The sequence below is a fragment of the Erinaceus europaeus genome, chromosome 11 (genome assembly GCF_950295315.1).
Source record: "Erinaceus europaeus chromosome 11, mEriEur2.1, whole genome shotgun sequence".
Classification (NCBI taxonomy): Eukaryota; Metazoa; Chordata; class Mammalia; order Eulipotyphla; family Erinaceidae; genus Erinaceus; species Erinaceus europaeus.
In genome coordinates, this window is record NC_080172.1 from 114,599,704 (window position 1) to 114,620,404 (window position 20,701).

A 20,701-nucleotide genomic window follows, 5' to 3' on the forward strand; every position below is an offset into this window, starting at 1 on the left:
ATTTTGTTACAATGGAGCCACTGTCCTAGCTTTAAAAGGAAGGTATCCTGATTTAAACCAGGAGGGGGCTGGCCGGAAGTGTCACAACAGCTAGGGTGCTGGTACAGACTGGGGACTGAGACTAGGGGTCAAATCCTGCTGTGGCCATGTGCTAGCATCACTCGAGATGATCTTGTTTGAGTTTGTTCCTTCTCTTTGTTATTATTATTTTAATCTTTGTTTATTTTGGATAGAGACAGACAGGAATTGAGAGAGGAGAGGGAGACTAAGAGGGGAAGAGACAGAGAGACACCTGCAACCCTGCCTCACCACTCGTGAGGCTTTCCCCCTGCAGCTGGGGACTAGGGGTTTGAACCTGGGTCCTTGTGCACTGTAATGTGTGCGCTCAGCTAGGTTCGCCACCACTCATTCCCCACCCTTCTCTTTGTTAATGTGAAGTATCATATTGACTCATTTCCATATGCTGAATCTTTTTTAAAATAGATTTTTTAAAGATTGTATTTATTTATTAATGAGAAAGGAGGAGGAGAGAGAGAACCAGGCATCACTCTGGTACATGTGTTACTGAGGATTGAACTTGTGATCTCATGCTTGAGGGTCCAATGCTTTATCCTCTTCTCCACCTCACAGATCACCAAATGCTGAATCTTCAACCATGGCAAGGCAAGTGCCAGGGTAATGCTATGGTGTTTTCTTTCTCTCTCCTTTCTCATGTTGACAAATAGATAAATATTCAAAATAAATACATAACCAAGGGGTGGCGTATCCACTAGAGTGCACACATGATAAATGTACAAGGAGCTGGGGTTTTTGTTTGTTTGTTTGTTTGTTTGATAAAAAGGAAACATTGACTAAACCATAGGATAAGAGCAGTACAACTCCACACAATTCCCACCATTAGAACTCCACATCCCCTCCCCTGATAGCTTTCCTATTCTTTATCCCTCTGGGAGTATGGACTCAGGGTCATTATGGGGTGCAGAAGGTGGAAGGTCTGGCTTCTGCAATTGCTTCCCCGCTGAACATGGGCGTTGGCAGATAGATCCATACTCCCAGCCTGCCTCTTTCTTTCCCTAGTAGGGCAGGGCTCTGGGGAATCAGAGCTCCAGGACACATTGGTGGGGTTGTCTGTCCAAGGAAGTCTGGTTGGCATCATGGTAGCATCTGGAACCTGGTGGCTGAAAAGAGAGTTAACATATAAAGCCAAACAAATTGTTGACTAATCATGAACCTAAAAGCTGGAATAGTGCAGATGAAGAGTTGGGAGGGGTCTCCGTTTTGTAGATAGCTAGTAGGCCTTTTTTTTGTTACATTCCAAAAGGCCTGTGACTATACTGGTTTGTTGTTGTTGTTTGTTTGTTTGTTTTCCCTGAGCCTGAAATCTGATATGCAGGTGGATCCAAGTTATTGTCTGGGAAGATGATGTCATGGCTGGGAAAAGGACCAGAAAGGATCAGGGAAGAGTGTAGCTCCCAAATATGGGAAAGGTGTATAAATATTGTTGACTATAAATCCCATTGATTTGATATGATCTGGGGCCCATATTCAGCTTGGGAGCCTGTGTGACCTCTGCATCCCTGTAGATCTGAGCTCACATTCTGTGGTCATGAGTAGGAATGTTCCAAGCTGCCCCGATTTCAGGACCCATCTTCCTTGGGTGGAGCATAGAGTATGTTGTCCAGCCTCTCTTTAGAGGATGGAACATTCTCTACCGTTGTTGATCTGAGTTGAGGGCAAGGAAGGACCTGGGTTTAAGCCCCTGGTCCTCACCTGCAGGGGGGGACTGTTTCAGGGAAGGTGAAGCTGTGTTGCAGGACACTCTCTCTCCTATTAGTGATTCCATAACGATTAACAAGATGTGGGGTAAGAGGGGTACAGTTCCCACCACCAGAGTTCCGTGCCCTACCCCATCCATTGGAAGCTTTCCTATTCTTTATCCCTCTGGGAGTCTGGACCAGAATTCTCTATGGGGTGCAGAAGGTGGGCGCTCTGGCTTCTGTCATTGCTTCTCTGCTGGGCGTGGGCATTGACAGGTGCACCTGTTGCCCCTAGCCTGTCTCTCTCTTTCCCTACTGCGGTAGGGCTCTGGAGAGGTGGGGTTCCAGGACACATTGGTGAAGTTCTGTCTCTCTTTTTAAAATTTTTTTTAAATGTTTTATTTATTTTATTTGATAAAACAGAAAGAAACTGCGAGGAGAGGGGGAGATAGGGAGAGAGTCAGAGAGACACTTGCAGCACTGCTTCACCGCTCATGAAACTTCTCCTCTGCAGAGGGACTGGGGGTTTGAACCGTGGACCTTGAGCGTGGTAATGCTGGAACTCAACCAAGTGTGTTACTGTCAGGCCTCAGTCTCTCTCTCTCTCTCTCTCTCCCTCTTCCCTCTGTCTCTATCCAAAGTAAATAAATGAAATGAAAACCGTAATGAACCAAAGATTGTGGTGGGAAGCTCCCCCCACCCCACCGTGTTACTCCCCTCCTGTCATTTCAGTTTGCCGACATAGACAACCATCACGCACTCATCGAATTTAACGAGGCCGAGGGCAGCTTCGTCCTCCAGGACTTCAACTCCCGCAATGGCACCTTCGTCAATGAGTGTCACATTCAGAACGTGGCGGTGAAGCTGCTTCCTGGAGACCTGCTGAGATTCGGCGCCACAGGGCTGACCTACGAACTGGTGGTGGAAAACCCCTCGGTGAGTCCCAGCCGCCGGGTGGGGAGGGAGGCGGGGGCGGCCCAGGGACTGCGGCTGTTGCGGGAGACAGATACAAAGCGCTTCTCTGCCCACCTTCCTAGAGGGGGACAAGTGACATGGGGGAGATGACCAGCTCCGTCAGGACCAGGAAGGGAGGGGCATTTGATATATATATATTTTTTAATTAATTAAAATTAAAAAATATTTATTTATTTCCCCTTTTGGTGCCCTATTTTATTATTGTTGTAGTTATTGATGTCGTTTTAGATAGGACATAGAGAAATGGAGAGACGAGGGGAAGACAGACACCTGCAGACCTGCTTCACCGCTGGTGAAGCAACACCCCTGCAGGTGGGAAGCCGGGGGCTCGAACCAGGATTCTTGAGCCGGCCCTTGCGTTTCACGCCACATGCGTACCACCCGACTCCCTAATTAATTATTTTACCAGAGCACTGCTCAGCTCTGTCTTATGGTGGTGTGGGGGATTGAACCTGGGAATTTGGAGCCTCAGGCATGAGAGTCTGTTGGTATAACCATGATGCCATCTCCCCTCCCCTCCACCCTCCTCACCCCCCAGAATAAGTGGATGTAATAACAGGTGTCTGTGTGACTCGGAAAGGTAGAAACGATGGGAAGTGGATGTAATAACAGGTGTCTGTGTGACTCGGAAAGGTAGAAACGATGGGACCGTAGTGAACATAAATGGTCAAATATTTACAGATGTGGAAATAATAGTTGACCCATGTTTACAGCCTTGGGAGAACTGCTGGAGTTTCCAGGGGAGGGTTTGGGGATTCGGAAATCCAGTGATACGAATGGTGGCGAGTTGTACCCCTGTTATCTTGTAGTTAGATTTTTTTAAATTATCTTTGTTTATTTCTTTATTGGATAGAGACAGCCAAAAAATGAGAGAGAAGGAGGAAATAGAGAAACCCCTGCCGCTGTGCTTCAAACACTCGCAAAGCTTTCCCTCTGCAGGTAGGGGCCGGGGACTCGAACCCGGATCCCTGTACATTGTAACATGTACGCTCAACTAGGTTCACCACCATCCAGCCCCTATCTTGTAATTTTATAAATCAATATTAAATCACTAATAAAATTTAAATAAAGAGAAAGGAAGTAAGGGAGGGAGGGAGGAAAGAGGAGGAGAAAGAGAGAAGAAAAAATGAAGGAAGGAGGGAGGGAGAGAAAGAAAGGAAGGAAGACAGATGGGTGAGGGGGAAGTAGAGAGGGAGAGAAACAGAGAGAAGCCCTGTCTCACCATTTGCAAAGTTTCGCCCCTGCAGGTGGGGACCGAGGGTTCGAACCTGGGCCTTTGCGCATGGTAACATGTGCGCTTCACTAAGTGTGCCACCAGCCGGCCCCATGTGGCAGTGATGATTATAGCCGGGATCAGACATGCTCCTGGGATAAAGGTTGAAAGTAGCTGGGATCACGAGGCCGGCCAGTAGCACACTTGGTTAGACGCATCTATTACCTTGTGCAAGGACCTGGGTTCTTCTTATCTGCAAGTGGGAACGCTTCATGAGCAGTGCAGCAAGTACTGCAGCTATGTCTCTCTCTCTCTCTTTCCCTCCCTATGTCCCTGCCCCCTCTCAGTTTCTCTCTAGCCTATCAAATAAAGAGGGCAAAAAAAAAGACCACCTGGTCATGCAGGCATCAAACCTCAGCAGTAACCCTAGTGGCAATAAAAAGTAATAATAAAAAATGATTGGGAGTCAGGCAGTAGTGCAACGGGTTAAGCAAAGGTAAGGACAGGCATAAGGATCCCGGTTCGAGCCCCCGGCTCACAAGCAGTGAAGCAGGTCTGCAAGTGTCTGTCTTTCTCTCCCCCTCTCTGTCTTCCCCTCCTCTTCCCATTCCTCTCTGTCCTATCCAACAATGACGACATCAATAACAACAACAATAATAACTACAACAACAATGAAAAAGGGCAACAAAAGGGAAAATAAATAAATATAAAATTTTAAAAAAAGATAAAGTAGAGTGGTCTGGGAGTTGGCGCAGTGGATAAAAGCATTGGACTCTCAAGCATGAGGTCCTGAATTCAGTTCCCAGCAGCACATGTACCGGAGTGAGGTCTGGCTCATTCTCTCTCTTCTCCTTTCGTGAATAAATAAATAAATCTTTAAAAATAGTAAAGTAGCCAGGACCAGAGGTTTTCCTAGAATCAAGGGCTAAAGTAAGACCCCAGCACAAGCAAAAAGTGGTACAAGCTAACTCATAAAACAAGGGACTGAGGCTTTTGTTCAGAGTCCAACTCTGCCACTTGCCCTTAAGCAAATCACTGGGCCCCGGGAACTCGTTTTTTGTCGTCTACAGAAATGGGCTCATGGCCGCAGTGGATCTCACCAGCGGATGTGGAGCGCAGAATGAGTTGGTCCTGGCTGTGAGCCCCACAGGCAGTTGGTGCCCATCCACGGCAAGCGCACTTGTCTGCTGTGGATGCCTCAGCGAGGTGGTGTGTTTAGCTCACTTTCCTCCCCCAGAACATGGCACAGACTGAGGCCTCTGACACCAATTCTTAAAAATATATATGTTCCCGGGAATCGGGAAGTAGTGTAGCGGGTTAAGCACACATGGCACGAAGTGCAAGGAATGGCAGAAGGATCCCGGTTCGAGCCCCCAGCTCCCCACCTGCAGGGGAGTCGCTTCACAGGCGGTGAAGCAGGTCTACAGATGTCTGTCTTTCTCTCCCCCTCTCTGTCTTCCCCTCCTCTCTCCATTTCTCTCTGTCCTATCCAACAATGATGACATCAATAACAACAACAATAACTACAACAACAATAAAAAGACAACAAGGGCAACAAAAGGGAAAATAAATAAAAATTAATATATATATATATATGTTTGCTTATTTATTTGGTGGGTATGACGGAGAGAAATTGAGAGGGAAGAAGGGGAGAAAGACACCTGCAGACCCACTGCAACACTCGTGAAGCTTCCCCCCGAAGGTGGGAAGCAGGGGCTTAAACCTGGGTCCTTGCACATGGTACGTCACTGAGCTAGCCCCTTCATTTCCTGTCTGTCTGGAAAAAAAATGGCCTGGAGTGGTGAAGGCCTGGCAATGACAAAGAAAGGCACCAAGTTAAAACCGTTCAAAATGCACGGCCACGCCGCACACACCACCACTGTGCCATGGGTCTCTCCTCCAAAGTCTGAGACCCTTTCCAAACTGAGAGGGATGGGGTAAATAGAGAGGGAGAGAGAGAGAGACAGACACCTGCAGCCCTGCTTCACCACTCGTGAAGCTTTCTCCCTGCAAGTGGGGACCACGGGCTTGAACCCAAGTCTTTGCACACTGTAACGTGGGCTCTTAACCAGGGGCACCACCGCCCGGCCTCCCTGGAGATGAAGTTTCTAAATGTTATTTATACATATGGCAGAGAGTTTCACCTGAGACCTGGAGAGTGAGAAAGAGAAGCCAGAGCACGACTTGGGTTCACAGGGTGCCAGGGATCTCACACTGGGAGCCTCAGCCATCACGCAAGTCCAGATCTAATCCACGGCACCACCATAAGCCAGACCTGAACAGAACTTTGGTCAGGAGAATAAGAGCTGAAATAAAACACTTTGACAAATTATATATATATGGAGGGTAGATAGGATAATGGTTATGAAGACAGACTTTCTTTTTTTAAAAAAAATATTTATTTATTTATTTCCTTTTTATTGCCCTTGTTTTTATTGTTGTTGTAGTTATTATGGTTGATGTCATTGTTGTTGGATAGGACAGAGAGAAATGGAGAGAGGAGGGGAAGACAGAGAGGGGGAGAGAAAGATAGACACCTGCAGACCTGCTTCACCGCCTGTGAAGTGACTCCTCTGCAGGTGGGGAGCCAGGGGCTTGAACTGGGATCCTTACTCAGGTCCTTGCGCTTTATACCAAGTGCACTTAACCCACTGCGCTACCGCCTGACTCCTGCAAACAGACTTTCATGCCTTAGGCTCCAAAGTTCCAGGTACAAGTCCCCGCACCACCAGAAGCCAGAGCTGAACAATACTCTGGTAGAAAGAAAGAAAGAAAGAAAGAAAGAAAGAAAGAAAGAAAGAAAGAAAGAAAGAAAGAAAGAAAGAGAGAGAAATAAAGGAAGGGGAGAGAGAGAGAGAGAGAGAGGGAGGGGAAGGAAGGAAGGAAGAAAGGAAGGGAGGAGGAAAGAAAGAAAAGAAAGATATTTTCTGGGACGAGGATGAGTATAACTAATGAAAGCTGGAGGATTCCGACAGCATCCTGGGGTCTGAGTTTCTCACAGCCCTCAATATATCCCACAAGGAGGTCAGCAGCCTCCCTCAGGCCGGGTGGACCACGACACCCCATCCATCACACCCGCCTCTCAAAGCAGGGGCCAGAGAAGCAGAAGGGAGCAGGCAAAGTCAGAGGAAAAGAGACATCTAGACTTGGCCTGAGGGACTGAAGTTATAAGGGGAGGGGGAGTCGCAAGGTTGTGAAGGGTCTCACAGACTTTGGAGGAGAGACCCATGGCACAGCGGTGGTGTGTGTGGCGTGGCCGTGCATTTTGAATGGTTTGAACTTGGTGCCTTTCTTTGTCATTGCCAGGCCTTCACCACTCCAGGCCATTTTTTTTTCCAGACAGACAGAAAATGAAGGGGCCAGCTCAGTGACGTACCATGTGCAAGGACCCAGGTTTGAGCCCCGGCTCCCCACCTGCAGGGCGGAAGCTTCACGAGTGTTGCAGTGGGTCTGCAGGTGTCTTTCTCTCTCCCCTTCTCCCCTCCTTTTAAAAAATTTTTTTTGTTATTTATTTTTCCTTTTGTTGCCCTTATTGTTTTATTGTTGTTGTTGATGTCGTCATTGTTGGAACTTCCATGCCTATCCACTGCAGAGAAAAGAAAACCTTCTTTTATTATCTTTATTTATTTATTTATTTATTGGATAGAGACAGAAATCAAGAGGGAAGGGAGATAGAGAGGAACAAAGACACAGAGACGCCTGCAGCCCTGCTTCACCATTCACAAAGCTTCCCCCCTGCAGGTGGGGACCGGAGGCTCAAACCCGGGTTGTTGTGCCCTGTAACATATGTGCTCAACCAGGTGCATCACCAAAGAAGTTCATCTACGCCGATGACATCTGCTGTGCAACTCAGGCATCCAAGTTCGACATCCTCGAGGAAACACTCACGAAAGACATGTCTCTGATATCTGATTACTGTAAAAAATGGCGACTAATCCCTAGCACTGCAAAAACGGTATCGTCTGTTTTCCATCTACACCATGCCTCGGCCTCGCGTGAGCTTAATGTGCAGCTTGGCGATACGAGAATCCGGCATGAAGCCCAGCCAGTCTATCTTGGCGTTACTCTGGATCGCACTCTGTCATTTCACGAACATCTCATAAAAACTGCAGCAAAGGTGGGCGCGAGAAATAACACCATTGCAAGACTGGCCAACTCCTCATGGGGCGCGAGCGCTTCCACACTACGATCATCCTCTCTGGCATTATGCTATTCCACTGCAGAATACTGTGCCCCAGGATGGTTCCGTAGCCCCCATGCCCACTCGGTCGATTCCAAATTATATTCCTCCATGAGGATCATTTCTGGAACCATCCGTTCCACCCCGGTTCCATGGCTGCCAGTTCTTAGCAACATCGCCCCACCAGATATTCGTCGGGATGCGGCATCATCTAAGTTCATTTCCCACGTCTACGCTCAACCGGACCTGCCAATCTACGCGGAGATCTTCGCCCACCCTGTCCAACGCTTGACGTCTCGTCACCCAATCTGGTCCCCCACGCCTACACTGAACTTCTCTGTTCCAGACTCTTGGAAACAGAGTTGGCAGTCAGCTGAGGACTGGCTACGGAAGAAGGGCAAATGCTAGAAGAAGAACCACCCGGCCCCAGAAAACCTTCTTTATTGGTAGCTTGGGCTCTGCCTCTCTCCCTGAACCGGTCACTAAGACCAGGATATGAACTTCTGTGACCAACCAGGCCTGCTTCACGGTCCTTAACTTGAGGAAAGGGGGTTGTATGGACTCAGATTTAAGTAAGGAAAGGGTATCTCCCCCACAAAAAAATTTAAATAATGAGATGCCCATTCAGAAAATAGAAAAGTGGGTCCAGAGTAGAAAATGAGAGAAAAAAAATGTCCATGGAGTCAATAAGCATTTCTTTCTTCTTAAAGTTTCCTTATTTGATTGAGACAGCCTGAAATTGAGAGGAAGGAGAGACAGAGAGGGAAGAGGCAGAGAGAGACACCTGCAACACTGCTTTACCTCATGTGATGATTTTTCCCCCTTCAGGTGGGGACTGGTGGCTTGAACCCGGGTCCTTGCATATTGTAACATGTGCACTCAACCAAGTGCACCACCTGGCTTTTTTTTTTTTTTTTTTTTGGAATTCTGCTACTTATACTCAATGCCCCCAATAGGAATTTGGACCGTGGGGCTGACGTATATTACCATAGTCAAATCCTCCAAACTAAGAAATCAACACCAGGCAGCTTACAAGGTGACACAGGAGTTAGAGAGTTGGACTTGGAAACATTAGGTCCTGGGTTCGATTGCTGGTATTACATGTGCCAGAGCGATGCTCTGGTTTCCTCTCTCTCTCTTTCTCTCTCATGTTAATGAATGAGACCTTATTTAGTTGTGAGAAAGGTAGGCAGAGAGAGAGAGAAAGAGAGAGAGAGAAAGAACCAGACATCACTCTGGTATATGTGCTGCCGGGGACTGAACTCGGGACCTCATGCTTGAAAGTTCAATGCTTTATACACTACGCCACCTCCCAGGCCCATTTTTTTAAAATTTTTATTTATAAAAAGGAAACACTGACAAAAACCATAGGATAAGAGGGGTACAACTCCACACAATTCCAATCACCAGAACTCCGTATCCCATCCCCTCCCCTGATAGCTTTCCTATTCTTTAACCCTCCGGGAGTATGGACCCAAGGTCATTGTGGGATGCAGAAGGTGGAAGGTCTGGCTTCTGTAATTGCTTCCCCGCTGAACATGGGCATTGGCAGGTCGATCCATACTCCCAGCCTGTCTCTGTCTTTCCCTAGTGGGGCAGGGCTCTGGGGAATCGGAGCTCTAGGACACATTGGTGGGATTGTCTGTCCAGGGAAGTCCAGTTGGCATCATAGAAGCATCTGGAACTGGTGGCTGAAAAAAGAGTTAACATATAAAGCAGAACAAATTGTTGACTAATCATGAACCTAAAGGCTAGAATATTGCAGATGAAGATTTGGGGGTCTTCGTTTTATAAATAGTTAGTGGGCCTATTTTAGTTATATTCCAAAGGGCTCATGACTATACTAGTTTGTTTTTTTTTCCCTGAGCCTTCCCTCTGATATGCAGGTGGACTGAAGATATTGTCTGGGGAGATGACGTCATGGCTAGAAAAGGGGCCAGAAAGCTGGGTCAGGGAAGAGAGTAGCTCCTAAATATGGGAAAGGCGTATAAATATGGTTGACTGTAAACCCCATCGATTTGATGTGATCTGGGGCCCATATTCAGCTTAGGAGCCTATGTGACCTCTGCATCCCTGTAGATCTGAGCTCACATTCTGTGGTCATGAGTAGGAACGTGCCAAGCTGCCCCAGTTTCATGAACCATCTTCCTCAGGTGTAGCAAGAGAGTATGTTGTTTTTTCTTCCCTTCGGAGGATGGAACATTGATCCACATTGAGGGCAAGGTCCTATGGGGGCCCACAAAGGGGTCTGTTGTGTTGTTCCTGATGGAGATGACTAGTGACAGTGGATCTATTCGAGGTCTAGGCCCATCATGTCTGTGTGGGACTCCCTGACTAGGGCCCCAGATGATGGAGCAGACCCAGGATTTCTAACAGGACTTCCGGCATGCTCCCACCATGCAGCAGGCCACATTGCGTTTTGTGTCTCTGCGTTCCTGCTCCCCTCTGGCCGGGGCCCGTTTCTCCATCTCTCCTGTCTTTCGTCACCTCAGAAGCCTTGGGATCCTCCTCTACCTTATCTTTCGTTTTTCCTCTGATTAGACTAGGTTTGTGTCAGAGAACACTGAGGTGAAGTGCACTGCTAACCCCAACCTATCAGAGATCCCCCAGTACCCAGGGACACCTCCTCCAGGAAGGCAGCATCACTCCGCAAGCTGTGTGGGCCTGGTTTCTCCAGAGTCACCATTTCTCTTACCTCACTCTGTTCTTTGAGAGCAAGTCACTACATCCTCCAAGGAGAGGGAGGAAGACACAAAGTGGGGAACCACACCCCACCTCGGGGCTGGGTGCGCACATCACCAAGCTCAAGGACCTGGGTTCGAGCACCCCCCACCCCCGCACCTGCAGGGAGAAGGCTTCACGAGCGGCGAAGCAGGTCCGCAGGTGTCTTTCTCTCAACTTCACTATCTCCCCCTGTCCTCTCTTAATCTCTCTCTATCCAATCAAATAAAAAAATGGCCGCTGGGAACAGTGGATTCGTAGTGCCAGCACTGAGCAAGCCCCAGTGACACACTGGTGGCAAAAATAAAATTAAATAAATAAAAATAAAAATTACTAATAATTCCACCTGCTGGAGGAAGGCAGATAAGCAGATGTTAAGTTCATCTGTAAAGAAGACGGTCTCCTTTGCCATTTATTTCCTTCCTCGGTCATGTATCAGTGTGACAGCTGTGACTTCGTCATTTACTTTGGGTTATGGTCCAGAACTACAGTAATGTGCTACATTATTATAATCCAGCACTGCACTACTTTAAATATGTCATCGCTTCATTGCCCATCTAGGGGCTGGGGCCAGGCAGTGGCACACCAGGTTAAGCACACACAATGCAAAGTGCAAGGACCCGCGCAAGGATCTCAGTTTGAGCCCTCAGTTCCCCATCTGCAAGGAAGTCACTTCACAAGTGGTGAAGCAAGTCTGCAGTTGTATCTCTCTCTCTCTCTCTCTCTCTCTCTCTCTCTCTGTCTTCCCCTCCTCTCAGTTTCTCTCCATCCTATATAAATAAAAAAAAAAATCTAAAAATGGCTGTCAAGAGCAGTTGATTCATAGTATAAGCACCAAACCCCATCGATAACCCTGGTGGTATTAATAATAATAATAATAATAATAATAATAATATTAATCTAGAGGCCTAGCAGAGCACAGGGCTTAATGCATGAGGTTCAGGGTCCCATTATCAACACTACATATGCCAGAGTGGTGCTCTGACACCCCACTCCTGGTCAGATAAATAAGCAAGTCTCTTAAAACTCTTACCCGACCTGGGGTCACTGGGAGATCTTAGGTTGGTTGGTTGCTGTGTCCACTTGACATACTCCCACTCTTCTGCTTGAGGGGCACTTCCTTATTTTCTTCTGTTACAGGAGGGGACCGGCATGTCTGTTTGTCCAGCCCAGCCCTGGTATCAGCCAGAGGTCACTCTCCTGACACTGTCTGCCAGTTGTTCAGTGCACAGCTCAGCAAACACCTGCAGCCTGCACCAGGCACTTTACAGGGTACTGGGCACAGCCAGCCCAGTGATTATCAGCTGGTAAATGTTTAACCAGATCTCTGAGAGAAAAAAAAAGAAATGTAGTAGCAAGGTTAGTGATATAAAGAGTGTGTGGTCCTTCTTTCCTTCTTTCCTTCCTTCCTTCTTTCCTTCCTTTCTCTCTCTCTCTCTCTTTCTCTCTCTCTCTCTCTCTCTCTCTCTCTCTCTCTCTCTCTCTTTCTTTCTACCAGAGCACTGTTCAGCTCTGGCTTATGGTGGTGTGGGGGATTGAACCTGGGACTTTGTAGTCTCAGGCATGAGAGTCTGTTTGCAGAACCATTATGCTATCTACCCCCACCATTTTTTTCTTTTTCTGTTTTTTTTTTTAATTTTTATATTACAGAATTACATGTCCACAGGAGTTTGAATCCACACCATTCCCACCACCAGAGTTCCGAATCTTCACTCTCCCCACTGCAATCCACTACAGTTCCCCTAAAGTTGTAGACATGGGCCAACCATCTTCTCTACAACTATCTGTCCACATTTATACATAGTAGCTCTTTCTTTTTCTGATTTAATCCTCTCTTCCCATCTAAGCCACTCAGGACATCATAGCTACCTCCATATGTCCCTCTGCTTCTCTCTCTGGGTGCTGATGGAGCTGGAGTGCAGAGTCCTCTTATCTTCATCCTATCACTTCTCCTCCGCTGGGAGTCTGGGTCAAGGTTGTTTATGGGGAGCAGAAGGCAGGGGTTCTGGCTTCTGTAGCTGCTTCTCCACAGAGCATGGTCATTGACAGGTCGATCCAAACCCCCAGCCTGTTTCTGTCTTTCCCTAGTGGACCAGAGCTCTGGAGATGTGAGGGTCCAGGACACACTGGTGAGGTCGTCTGCCCAGAGAAGTCGGGGTGGAGTCATGGTAGCATCTACAGTCTGGTGTCTGGAAGACGGCATGACTTAAGCTGAGACAAGATGGTTAATGAACAGGAACCAGAAAGTAGGATCAGAGCATATGAGATTAGGGAGTTTAGGATAGAAGAAAGCTAGGAGAACCATTTTAGGCATGTTCCTGGGGCCACACAGCTATAGTAGTTTTGCTTGAGTTTGGTAACTAACCTGAGGTTGGATAAGAATATTGTCTGAGAGAATAGTGTCAGAGTAGAGAAAAAGGCTAAAGATATTTTTTAAATTCTAAAGGTATTTTTTTCACAACCACCATTTAAGAGATAGAGTAGTTTTTTTTAAATAAGGCTTTATTTGTTTATTCATAAAAGAAATGGGAGGAGGTGGGGAGAGAGAAAGAGAAAGAGAGAGAGACATCACTTTGGTACATGTCCTGTGGGGGTTTGAACTCAGGACCTCACACTTGAGAGTCCAATGCTTTATCCGCTGTGTCACCTATTGGACCACTGTGGTGCATTCTTTACAAATAGTAACAAGATCTGTAACACTTTCTCAAGAGAGCTCTCAGTGACTTTTGATGAACTCTGCCACCCTCTTCCCTCTTGATTTCTGGCTGTCTCTATCAAGCAAAAATAATACAAAATTTTTTTTAAGATTATTTTTTGCTAGGATACAGTGAGTAGTTATGAGGGTGAATGGAGAGAGAGAGAGAGAGAGGGAGGGAGAGACAGACAGAGAGAGGGAGAGGGAGAGAGAGAGGGAGAGGGAGACAGAGAGGGAGACAGAGAGAGAGAGGCACCTGTAACCCTGCTTTACTGCTCATGAAGTCTTCCCCACCCCTGCCAACAGGTGGGGAATGGGGACTGGAACCTGAGTCCGAGTGCATGGTGACATGTGCACTCAGCCAGGTGCACCACTGCCCAGCCTCTTGCTGAGCTCTTGTGCCCTTCACCAAGCCATCACTGCCTTGACCAGAGAGAGATCTCCGTCTGAGCAGTGGGCTAGGTCAGCCCGTGCAGATAAGGAAGACGGGCGAATGAGAAAGGTGGTGTGCTTGAGAGCTTCCCGTGCTCGTCAGTGATGTAAGAGGCTTCATTGCTGCATCAGAGAACTTTTGAACATGGAACAATATGTCCATAGTTGTTTTTTTGTTTATTTGTTTGTTTGGCTACTCATAAGGTAATGACTGCAGACACAACATATTTTATATATGATCTGAACTAACATCTTCTCCATCACCTTCTTTCTCCCTTCCTTCTTTCCTCCCTCCCTCCCTTCCTTCCTTCCTTTCTTCTTCTTTTTTTTTTTATTTAAGAAAGGAGACATTAACAAAACCACAGAATAAGAGGGGTGCAGTTCCGCACAATTCCCACAACCCGATCTCCATATCCCATCCCCTCCCCTGATAGCTTTCCCATTCTCTATCTCTCTGGGAACATGGACCCAGGGTCACTGTGGGATGCAGAAGGTGGGAGGTCCGGCTTCTGTAATTGCTTCCCCGCAGAACATGGGCGTTGACTGGTCGGTCCATACTCCCAGTCTGCCTCTCTCTTTCCCTAGTAGGGTGGGTCTCTGGGGAAGCTGAGCTCCAGGACACATTGATGGAGTCGTCTGTCCAGGGAAGTCTGGTCAGCATCTTGCTGGCATCTGGAACCTGGTGGCTGAAAAGAGAGTTAACATACAAAACCAAACAAATTGTTGAATATCTTCTTCTTCTTTCAACCACCAAGATTATCACCAGAGTTCAATGCCTGTATAATACCACTCCCAAATCACTCCGAGCAGTGATTTTTTTTCTTTTCTTTACTCTAGATAGAGGGTAAGATAGAGGGTAAGAAGCAGTGAGAGAGAGAGAGAAGGAAAGGGAGAGCTAGAGGGAGAAGGGAGAAGGAAGGAAGAGAGAGGGGGAGAGAGCAGGGAGAGAGAAGCTGCAGCTGTACTACTTATGAGACTTCGTCCCTCCAGTGGGAGCCCAGGACTCAGACCCAGGTGGCAAAGCTAAGTGACACCATGACACCAGGCTTCATGGGGGGAGGCACCTGCCGACCTGCATCTTCATTAGCTTCCGTGTAAATAGCAACAGTGACCCAACACCAAAGCAAACAATCCATTCAACCTGCACCCTCCACATGGTTAACGGCAGAGACCAGAGCGAGGACACAAAGAACAAGCAGACACTCTGTAGGAAGAAAAATGTCATGAGTAAATCATTGACTGCTGTTTGTTCAGACTGGTGCGACCTCAGCAGTGGCCCTGGCTCCCTCTCGCCCAGTGGCTGACAACCTGCTATTTTAGAGACAGTGTGGGAGGAACCAGAAACACAACACACGTCACCTCAGAAAGCAAACAGGCAGTCGTGAAGGATACTCAGTGGTTTGATAACAGGGAAAAGGGGGAAAAAAGACATTAAGATCTTTTCTTTCCTTCTTTTTTAAAAAAATTTTAAATCTATTTATTTATTTATTATTGAGTAGAGACAGAGAGAAAATGAGGGGGAGACAGAGAGGGAGAGAGACAGAGACACACCTGCAGACCTGCTCCACCACTTCCAAAGCTTCCCCTTTGCAGGTGGGGACCAGGGGCTTGAACCTGGGTCCTTGTGCTCCGTAATGTGAGCACTTAACCAGGTGCACCATTTCCTGGCCCCACATATATTTTTTTTAAATAAGCACCTTACCATATGTAAGACCTTGGTCTCAACCACATGCACCACCACCTGGCCCCTCTTGCCTTTCTTTCTTTCATTCTTTCTTTTATGTATTGCTAGGAATGTTTTCTTTTGTTAAAGTTTTATTATCTTTATTTATTTATTTGATAGAGACAGCCAGAAATCGAGAGAAAGACAGAGAAGAAGACAGACAGAGAGACACCTGCAGCACTGCTTCACCATTCGCAAAACTTTCACACTGCAGGTGGAGACCAGGGATTGAACCCAGGTCCTTGTGCACTGTATTTATGTTCAGCCAGATGCTCCACTACCCAGGCCCTGAAGTGCTAGGAATGAACCCAGGGCGCTGTGATATGTGACATCACTGAGTTTTCTTGGCCCAGTTTTCCTTCTCACTATATTTCTTTAGAATTTTGAGAGGGAGGGAGGGAGGGAGGGAGAGAGAGAGAGAGAGAAGAGAGAGAGGAGAGAGAGAGAGAGAGAGAGAGAAGAGCAAAGGAGAGACACTAAAACACCGTTCCGCCATCCCTGGAGATACGCCGGGTGTTGTGTTCTGCGTGGTACGCCCACAGAGTGCCAGGCATCAAACACGACTTCACACATGGTGAGACCTGAGCTTTACCCGCTGAACCATCTCCCAGACCTAGCATATGCATTTTTTAACATGAAAAAGGATTTATTAGTAGCAATTGATTTGAACACTTGAAAGTGAGGTGATTAACCTGGATCATCCAGTGGATCCAAACAAATCTCATAGGACCTTAAAATGCCAGACCTAATCTAGCTATAGGCAGAGGGAGACTGGACTAGCGAATGAAAGCTAAGAGGGGCCATAATAAAAGAAAGAGCGGGTGAAGAGACTGAGATATGGGGGGGGGGGTTTTGGTTTTTAATTTTTTATTAGTGATTTCATGATAATTAACAAGACTGTAAGTTCCGTGTCCCACCCCACCCCCTACTGGAAGCTTCCCTATTACTTACCCCATTGGGGATATGGGCCAGAATTCTTTCTGGGGTGCAGAAGATGGAAGGTCTGGCTTCTGGAATTGCCTCTCCCCTGGACGTTGAGCATTGTAACATGCGTGAAATAGCTCACTGGAGCAGTGCACTGCCTTACCATGTTTGCAGCCTAGGTTCAAGCCTGGCCCCCACTACACTGAAGGAGGTTTCAGTGCTATGGGGCCTCCCGCTTTCTCCCCCCCACCCCCACCCCCTCAAGTCTCTGACTAGCTAAAAAAAAAAATAAAGCGACATTGACAGCAGCACTGAGATCCAGTGCTGCAGTTCTGTGGCTGGGGCAGTGGGCTGTAAGTCACTGCATCCTACTGTAATTTCTGCTTTTTCTCTCTCTCTCTCTGTCCCTACAGGTCTCCTTCCCATGGGTGAGGGGCCCCGCACCTTGGCCAAGGCCACAGCCACCTCGGGCCGCTCAGCAGCCCAACCCATCGCCCTCACCAACACAGATGCCCTTCTACCAGGGTGTCCGGCCAACGCCCATGCAGAGGAGCTGGTCACAGGGCTTCCCCAGGCCCACTGTGGTCCCGCCGGCCTCCCACAAGCGGCCTGTGAGCGCCAGCGGGAAGATGTTCTCCTTCATGATGGACGGCATCCCCCAGTTCCCCTTCATCAATCAAGGTACACCGACCGGCCGGCACCTCCACCGGCAGCTGAAGGGAGAGGGTTGTGGCCACCGAGAGGTTGTTGGTGTTTGCTTACTTTCTCCGATTCTAAAAATACAACAGTTCATTGTGGGATAAGGTGGGGAGGGGTGGGGAGACAGCATAATGGTTCTGCAAAAAGACTCTCATCCCTGAGGCTTCAAGTCCTAGGTTCAATGCCCAGCACACCCATAACTCAGGGCTCTGGTTAAAATAAAAATTTTAATGGGAATCGACAGTGTTGTTTTAGCCAGGGCTGGCTTCACGGGCGGGAGACAGAGACGACCAGAAACTCGTGGCTGAGCTGAGACCGCAGTTTAATCTTTATTCATGAGCGGGCAAGCAGTCCAGCACCTAATCACCACACAATGTGCTCCTCCATCTTTCTCCTCTGGCAACAGCGTCAGGAACTCAGGAAGTACCTAGGATAGGGGGCGGGGAGAAGGGACCATGTGGATCACAGGTACCTGGAGCTGGAAAGCAGCGGCCATCGGAATGAAGTCAGATTGCACTACCGCACAGGCAGTCGCCCTCACACGGAGGTGTTCCCTTACGTTCTGCCTGATGACAAGTGGCACAAGCTCTCTTTAGCCATCAGTGCCTCCCATTTGATTTTGCACATTGACTACAATAAAATATATGAAAGAGTGGTGGGAAAGCCTTCCATGGACTTTCCTCTGGGCACAACATTCTGGCTAGGACAGAGGAATAATGCACATGGCTATTTTAAGGGTATAATGCAGGATGTGCAATTACTTGCCATACCCCAAGGATTTATTGTCCAGTGCCCAGATCTTAATCGCACCTGCCCAACTTGCAATGACTTTCATGGACTTGTGCAGAAAATCATGGAGCTACAGGATATTTTAGCCAAAACATCAGCCAAGCTGTCTCGAGCTGAACAGCAAATGAACAGATTGGATCAGTGCTATTGTGAACGGACTTGCACCATGAAGGGGACCACCTACCGAGAATTTGAGTCCTGGACAGATGACTGTAAGAACTGCACATGCCTGAATGGAACCATCCAGTGTGAGACTCTGAGCTGCCCCACTCCTGACTGTCCACGAAAGATGGCGCCTGCATATGTGGATGGCAAGTGCTGTAAGGAATGCAAATCTATATGCCAGTTTCAAGGACGAACCTACTTTGAAGGAGAAAGGAATACAGTCTATTCCTCTTCTGGTGTATGTGTTCTATATGAATGTAAGGACCAGACCATGAAGCTGATTGAGAGTTCAGGCTGCCCAGCTTTGGATTGTCCAGAGTCTCAGCAGATCACCTTGTCACATAGTTGTTGCAAAGTTTGTAAAGGTTATGACTTTTGTTCTGAAAGGCACAACTGCATGGAGAATTCTGTCTGCAGAAATCTCAATGACAGGGCTGTCTGTAGCTGCCGGGATGGGTTCAGAGCTCTTCATGAGGACAATGCCTATTGTGAAGACATTGATGAGTGTGCTGAAGGACGCCATTACTGTCGCAAGAACACCATGTGTGTCAACACCCCGGGCTCTTTCATGTGTATTTGCAAGACTGGTTACATCAGAACTGACGATTATTCATGTACAGAGCACGATGAAAGTGTCACAAATCAGTACAACTGTTATGCTTCAACACTGTCAGAGGACACAACTGTGTTTGCAAGCCTGGCTACACAGGGAATAGAACCACGTGCAAAGCATTTTGCGGAGATGGCTGTAGGAATGGAGGAGCTTGTATTGCTGCTAATGTGTGTGCCTGCCCACAAGGCTTCACTGGCCCCTGCTGTGAAACAGGAGAAAGATGGAGGAGCACATCGCGTGGTGATTAGGTGTTGGACTGTTTGCCCACTCGTGAATAAAGATTAAACTGCGTTCTCAGCTCAGCTACAAGTTTCTGGTCATCTGTTACCCACCCCTGAAGCCAGCCCGGTGAAAACAAGACAGAAAGTACAAAAGATGACTAAAGATAACCTGTCACCCTTGTCACCATGATGCCCCAGTTGATTTCTTAGGACCTATTTCCCCAGACGTTGCGCTTTGCTTAAAAGTTCCCCAGTGGTGTGTGTGTGTGTGTGTGTGTGTGTGTGTGTGTGTGTGTGTGTGTGTGTGTGTGTATGTGTGTGTATGTGAGAGTGTGTGTGTATGTGAGAGTGTGTGTGTATGTGAGAGTGTGTGTGTATGTGAGAGTGTGTGCGTATGTATGTGTGAGTGTGTGTGTATGTAAGAGTGTGTGTGTGTGAGTGTGTGTGCGTGCATGTGAGTGTGTATGTGAGTGTGTGTGTGCGTGAGTGTGTGTGTGAGTGTGTGTGTGCGTGAGTGTGTGTGTGAGTGTGTATGTTAGTGTTTGTATGTGAGTGTATGAGTGTGTGTGCACATGTGAGTGTGTGTGTATGTGAGTGTGTGTGCGCATGTGAGTATGTGTCTGAGTGTGTGTATGTGTGTGAGTGTGTGAATGTATGTGTATGAGTGTGTGTGTGCATGTGAGTGTGTGAATGTGTGTGTATGTGAGTGTGTGTGTGAATGTGTGTGTATGTGAGTGTGTGTGTATGTGAGTGTATGTGAGTGTGGATGAGTGTGTGTGTGCACATGTGAGTGTGTGAATGTGTGTGTATGTGAGTGTGTGTATGTGTGTGTGAGTGTGTGTGTGCGTGCATGTGAGTGTGTGTATGTGAGTGTGTGTGAGTGTGTATGTATGTGAGTGTGTGTGTATGTGAGTGTGTGTGTATGTGAGTGTGAGTATGTGAGTGTGTATGAGTGTGTGTGCACATGTGAGTGTGTGAATGTGTGTATGTGAGTGTGTGTATGTGTGTGTGTGTGTGCGTGCATGTGAGTGTGTGTGTGTATGTGAGTGTATGAGTGTGTGTATGTGAGTGTGTGAATGTGTGTGTATGTGAGAGTATGTGAGTGTGTGTGTGCGCATGTGAGTGTGTGTGTATTGAATGTGTGCACGCGCGCGTGTGTGTGTATGTGAGTGTATGTGAGTGTGTGTGTGAGTGTGTATGTGAGTGTGTGTGTGTGCATGTGAGTGTGTGTATGTGAGTGTATGTGTATGAGTGTATGTGAGTGTGTGTGAGTGTGTGTGTGTGTGTGCGCGCGCATGTGAGTGTGTGAATGTGTGTATGTGAGTGTGTGTATGTGAGTGTGTGCGCATGTGAGTGTGTGTGCGCGCATGTGAGTGTGTGTGCGCGCATGTGAGTGTGTGTGTGTATGTGAGTGTATGTGAGTGTGTGTGTGAGTGTGTGTATGTGAGTGTGTGTGTGTGCATGTGAGTGTGTGTGTATGTGAGTGTGTGGGAGTGTGGATGAGTGTGTGTGTGCACATGTGAGTGTGTGAATGTGTGTGTATGTGAGTGTGTTTGTGTGTGTGAGTGTGTGTATGTGAGTGTGTATGAGTGTG

The 20,701-nt window shown here is 47.5% G+C and overlaps 2 protein-coding genes across 2 annotated transcripts in view; both read left to right on the forward strand.

Moving 5' to 3' along the window:
• The window catches only part of FHAD1 (forkhead associated phosphopeptide binding domain 1), a 137,306-nt gene that overhangs the window by 39,948 nt on the left and 76,657 nt on the right, over positions 1 to 20,701 (forward strand). The window contains exons 3-4 of the mRNA XM_060201016.1: positions 2,490 to 2,693; positions 17,034 to 17,301. Of these exons, the coding sequence (XP_060056999.1) occupies positions 2,490 to 2,693; positions 17,034 to 17,301 (472 nt within the window). The remainder of the gene's footprint in view (positions 1 to 2,489; positions 2,694 to 17,033; positions 17,302 to 20,701) is intronic.
• LOC103114098 (protein kinase C-binding protein NELL2-like) lies at positions 17,762 to 19,139 on the forward strand (the record flags this gene model as incomplete). The annotated part of the gene is given in 2 exon segments (XM_060202315.1): positions 17,762 to 18,926; positions 18,929 to 19,139. Coding segments are annotated over 2 exon segments (1,371 nt in total), but the record flags the coding sequence as incomplete, so codon positions are not given.